This window comes from Glycine max, chromosome 15 (assembly GCF_000004515.6).
Source record: "Glycine max cultivar Williams 82 chromosome 15, Glycine_max_v4.0, whole genome shotgun sequence".
Classification (NCBI taxonomy): domain Eukaryota; kingdom Viridiplantae; phylum Streptophyta; class Magnoliopsida; order Fabales; family Fabaceae; genus Glycine; species Glycine max.
In genome coordinates, this window is record NC_038251.2 from 29016468 (window position 1) to 29022498 (window position 6031).

General features: G+C 33.6%; 1 protein-coding gene across 1 annotated transcript; it reads right to left on the reverse strand.

The window, feature by feature from the left end:
* Positions 1 to 1903: 1903 nt before the first annotated feature.
* LOC100527407 (uncharacterized) lies at positions 1904 to 5278 on the reverse strand. Its single transcript, NM_001248710.2, has 3 exons — positions 4914 to 5278; positions 4551 to 4574; positions 1904 to 2563 (listed from the first exon to the last, which is right to left on the reverse strand). The coding sequence occupies exons 1-3, from the start codon at positions 5122 to 5124 to the stop codon at positions 2262 to 2264; spliced, it is 537 nt and encodes a 178-aa protein (NP_001235639.1). The 5' UTR covers positions 5125 to 5278; the 3' UTR covers positions 1904 to 2261.
* Between the last annotated feature and the right edge of the window lie 753 nt (positions 5279 to 6031).

A 6031-nucleotide genomic window follows, 5' to 3' on the forward strand; every position in this document is an offset into this window, starting at 1 on the left:
AAAGAAAATCAAATTACCACAAGTCGTGTATGAAAAAATTTGAGTCTCAAACTAGAAGGTGTCTTAGTTTGTCTTGGACAATCGAATATAAACTTCTGCTTAGCCTTACTTTTGATTTAAATTAATTTAAAAATAAAGTTATTTATCTTTTATATTATTTTTTATAAAATTTAATGCAGTATAACATTTCACCCCTTAATATCAAAACTACATTTTTGTTTCACTTTTACTCAAGTATTTTTAAGAGCCAACTTAATTGTTCTTTGACACAACCAAACATGTAATAAATAAAAAATAATAAATTACATCAACTATCTCTAAGATTTGTGAAATTACACAAACTCTTCTACTTTTTATAATTCTAAACTAACTCCATTGTTTGAAATTATATATTGACACCCCTTTATACATTACACTAACTCCTTTTTAAGGGTGTGTTTGATTTGCTAAAAAGACAGGACAAAACAGAATAACATTGGACAAGTAGCTGAGTCATAGGACAACTTTTTGTAATGTATGTTGTTTGGTGGTCGATGCACACTACAAGTAATTTTGTTGTATCTTGTATGATGTGCTTATATACTAGACAAAATAATATGAATTTTACTATAATACCCTTTGTATTGTGTAATGTTTGGTTTGCACTAGGCAAAAATATGGAACAAGGTTTTGAAACTTTTTATACATTAATCAACAGTCTAGAGTTATTGTTTGGTTAGCATAGTTTATTATTTTATTATTTAACATCAAATTTATTATCTTGCTTTACTAATATTTAGAATTTATTAATATTTTGACATATTTTAAAGCATTATTTTAGAATTATTGTTATAAAAAAAATTATAATTTATTAATTATGTTGATATATTTTTAACTATATCTTATAAGTATCATATCATAAATTAAAAAACAATTCAAACTAGCAGTATTTATTTTAATTCAGACCAAGCTCGCCTTTCCTGCCCATTTCAATTCTTCTTTTTTTGTTTTTATTTATTTTTTGGGCTAGGGTTGGAACTAGATCAGAGCGACCCAGCCCAACCTGCAAGTAAAGGAATGGGTTGGAAAACCCTAGGTGCATTAACAATACCTTGAGGTGCAACAAAGGAGAGACACTTTCACAGAGGAGGCGTGTCCCCTAATGCCACCGAGCACAGGGCCTGGCAGGACGAGGCCTTCACAAGGTCACGACGATGGCGATGACGCAACGCGACCTCGCCGGAGTTGACCCTAAGAAAAGGAAAACATAGCGAGAAGGAGGAAGATGACGATGAGAACAATTTAACAATGAAAAGAAAGAAATAATGAGCAAAAAAGAAACAATAGCAGTCCATACAGTCCTCCCCGACGGCCAAGGTGCCCATCGACGAGATGAAGTGAAACAAACCAATAGAAAGAAGAAAGAAAGAATGAAAAAACAAAAGGGAAGAAAAGGGGAAGAAAGAGCGAAAAGAGCGGAGGTTTAGAGAAGGAGGCACATATGGAAAAAAAGTGTGGGATAATAAAAAGTCAGAAAATAGGAATAATATTGTATTTTTACTTTTGTTAGACACTAAACAAAAAGTCATATGGAGGTTTAATTAGTTACAAGTTTTTAGGTATTTGTTCAGTACATAATTCTTTATTTTATACCGTCCTTTTATCACTTTTTAAATCAAACGTTGGACAAATATTTTTATCTAGTCCCTTATTTTTTAACGAATCAAACTCACCCTAATTGTTTTAAAAATATTATATGTGCTTCCCTACAATAAAGTTACTGTAAATGTTACTAAAACAGAAAGAGTTTGTATAATTTCATAAAACAAGAAAGGATGATTAGTATAATTTACTCTAAAATAAAATAAACCATGTGGTCATTGAACATATGTTAGGAGCACGCTGCACTCAGCCGGTAAAATCTCCAGAATCTAACCCTTTGTACTTGGAACTGTAAGTGATGGTCCAAAATACAAAGGGAGAGAGAGAAATCGATTTGAAAACAGAGCTAAATATAGTGTATAAATATAATCAAGTCCATGAACATGGGTTTTAAGCGCCCATGAGACTGAGCCGTGATAACAGACTAATGGTGCAAGCGTATGCATTGGTATCATAAGATGTAAAAATTGTTTGATACTAGCATATAAGGGATACAGTTAGACAGTAAGGATATCAACTTTAACCTAAATTTGACAACTCAAGCATTTTGCTTGTATACTTGTATAAAACCACGATCATGATTATAGCCATAAAGAATATAAATAACAAAACTTATGCAGTTATTCTCCTTCCCAACCCATTTGACGAGCTCGTTTCTCCCACACCAAAGTCATCTTTTTCTCCTTGGTAAGTATGGCCTGAGCACGTTCTCTTGCCTGCTCGCATGTTTCAGTTGCAGCAATGCATTTATCTGCCTCTCTCTGGTACTGAGAAGCCACTCTTTTTGCTTCAGCCAAAGTTATGTTCATGTGCCGGGTGTTTGCTTCAGTAACAGACTCTTGCAACTTCAACTCCTCACTGAGAAGGTCCACAAACTGCTTCTCCATCTCCTCCTTCAGATCCGGGTCATTACTTCCACAATCTGTTTATCAGCATAAATGATTTTATTCACATGCACTAGGAAGTTATCAGTAGCAAAGTTAGCAACAAATTTGAGCATGACAATGTCAAGAACTTGATTAATGGCTGGCATACTCTTATGTTCATGACACTAATTACAAAATAAGAAATCTGAGATGACGCAGATTTAGATTTCCTCATGGTCAAAGCAAATGGCACCTCTACTACTTATTTCACCTTTAACAGTATACATACAGTACTATAGTAAATATATATATATATATATATATATATATATATATATATATATATATATATATATATTTGATTAAATTAAAATGTTAGTGCTGATAGTTTTTACTCATTTTCATTTAGTCACCATATCCTTTTTTTAGTTTTTTTATTTGACTTTCACAGAGGGCAAGCCCTAGCACAACAGTAAAGTTGCACCTTGGTAACCGGTTGGTCATGGACTTATATCCGGAGACAACCTCTTTGCATATACAAGAGAAATGCCGCATACAATTACATTCCCCATACCTTCACAAAGCAAGGAGCCTGTTCCTGTGGCACTGGGGTACCTTAGTTTAATTGATCCTTTTCAAATCAGTTGTCCCACTCACACTTGCAAATGTTTTGAAAATAGTCCCCACTGCCAATATAGTCCATATTGGACATTTTACCACAAGAGAGTGAGAGAGAGAGCATCTAAAGGAACACCGACTAAATAAAAAATGGAGCACATACTGGTGAAAGGAGCACCTAGTGGCCTTTTCAAGATAATAAGAAAATCTAAACAAGAAGAAGCACATACTAGACAAAGAAATGCCTACTAGGTTAGGCAACTGACAGTGTTATAACAGAAAGTGTTCATGGGGATTATTTTGAACAAATTTGTAAGTGTGAGGACTGAGGACTGATTGAAAAAGAAAAAAAAAATCTTTAGGTATTAAAATTTTAATTTAACCTATAAGTCTCTAATCATCTAAACTGATAGAGAACTAATTAGCAAAAGAAAAAAGTTACACCTGAACTGAAATCAAGAGATCAAATCACATGGCATAAAGGTCTAGCTAAGAACCCAAAAAACTTAGTACAGGTATGTTGTACGATACAACAAAGATACAGGAATAGAGAAGATTCTTCAAAATTCAAGATATAATATGGCTTAGATGCCACTGCTTATATATAAAAAAAATGCTGCAAAATGGATGAGACAGAGGAAGGAGATTATACTTCAATCGAGTGAAGAGAATGTGAACAACTACAAATATACGTGATTTGTTCAATGGTCAGTGAAGAGGATGCTAATAGATGTGATCTGTGATTCTAGAGGGCATGCGAGATTGGTGATATTGCAAGACAAAAAAGTACACAAAGTGCAAGACCCAAAACTAGAAGAGGTATGATGATGTGTGAGAGAAACCCAAAAAAGATGTACAAGACAAGCGAGCTCTATCCCTTTCTCATTTTGCTATGAAAATGAAACGTAAGAACTAAGAAATAGTAAAAGAAGATTTGGGGTTCAATAACAATATATTGTATGTTTGTTTGATAAGCCAAATGTGTGGTATCAAAGCCATATGTATCTTTTTTTTTATCGGACAAATGTTAGTTTGTTAGTTTTGTTAGAAATGTCGGTGGGAGCCATATGTATCTATCTAGGCTTACTGTATGTGCTTCGGTATTGGATATGTGTGTAGGACAACAATATTTTTCCAATTTTGGAGTACCTAGCTGATCTAACTTGTTCATGCTCCAAATAGTCAGCTATTAGCAATTGTTCATGTTCTTTAGCTTCATCTTACTATTCGAGTTTTATTTCTTCTTAGCTTGCAGTGCTCACAGGCCGTCATTAATACCTCACAAGAAATCACAAAATACGATGATACAGAACAAGAGTTACCCTCACTGATCTCATCATAAAAACACATAATCAGGCAGAGTAAACATACTAATAAAATAAAAAACTTATATTCAAATCCAACAGAGAGGAGAGAAACTCTAACCTGAGATAGAGAGATTGGCCAACCCTGCACACACACAAAAGAAACGAATCAGTTTTAAGCCCAGCGACACAATCACGCAAAGAAATGGCGTCTGTTAATTTTATTATTATATTTATTTTTCAGTGACAATAATAGTTGGGAATAAATACGTATGCTCAAGACCGATAACTATCAATAACTCAGACACGAAGATTGTTATTATAGGTTAGACAGACAAGGAGGACTAATTCGATTGGTTGAGCAGTGTGGGCGTGCGTAAGTTATTGTAAACCTCTTGGTAACTATGTTTGATTCATGCGGATAAAAAAACAAAAAAAAAAAAAAGAATCGAAAGGAAAAGGAGAAGGAGATAGTTGTTGTTACCAGGAGCGAGTTGGAAGAGCGAGAGAGGGGGAGGGCAATCACAGAGGCAGGGAGGGCAAGAGAGTTTGCTGCTGTGGGAATTGCGAAGAGTGATTGCGTTTTTGAATCGCCAATAGAGAGCAGGCCCACACACACCCAACGCTGAGACCACTGCAAACACCACCAAACAGCCCCTCAACCACCCTCCCGAATCAGATCTCCCCCGTGACATCTCTCTATAACGGATCTGATCCAATTCCACACTCTTCACTATTCACTGATTCTGTTTTGTTCCTGCGCCCAGAATGAATAATGAATGATGAATGATAATCACGGTATTGTTTGTAGTACCCAACCCACTTTTGTTTTTTTTTTTTTTTTACAATGTGGTGTGAATGTGAGTGTTAGTGCTTTTTGCCCATATGAAGAAGTCGTAAGTACACTGCGCGTGTCGGTCTCACCGTACCCTTTGTCTCCCCCAACTTGTTCTTTTTCGCTATTTATTTATTATTTATTTTTGGTTTTGGGTTTTTATGTGATTTAAGTTCAATACCACTACTACTACTCTTTAGTGGGATAACACCAAGTTTAATTAAAAAAACCACCGTCGTTTACTTAAATAGTATTAACTTGTTAATTGTAACTAACACGTTTTCACTTGAATTGAATCTCTTTGTATTTTGTGTTATGCCTTTAAAAAATAATGCATCCAACTTAAAAAATTATTAATTATCGTGATGAAATATATTTTTTAATGAAATGAGTTGCATTGTTAATTCATTAAAGTTTAATAAATTTATGAAAGGAGTCGGTTAGGACAGTTGACACGATTTAAAAAAAAGATAAAATTTAAACTTTTTTATACGTATTTTTCATAAAACATGATTGTACTCGAAGTGCAATCAATTGTTATACCTATTGCATCTTATTTTTTGTTAATTATAATTTTAACATTTGAAATGCTTCCGTAAAAAAACATTTGAAATACTATGAGAGTTCAATAGAATTAAATTTATGAAAAGTAAAATCAATTAGCAAATAAAGTATAAGAATTAAATATGCTTTATATAAGATGTTTGGTATTTCAAAGTCATACTTAATCCTAATTAATGCAAGTTGAGTGAAGTGAACCTAATTAA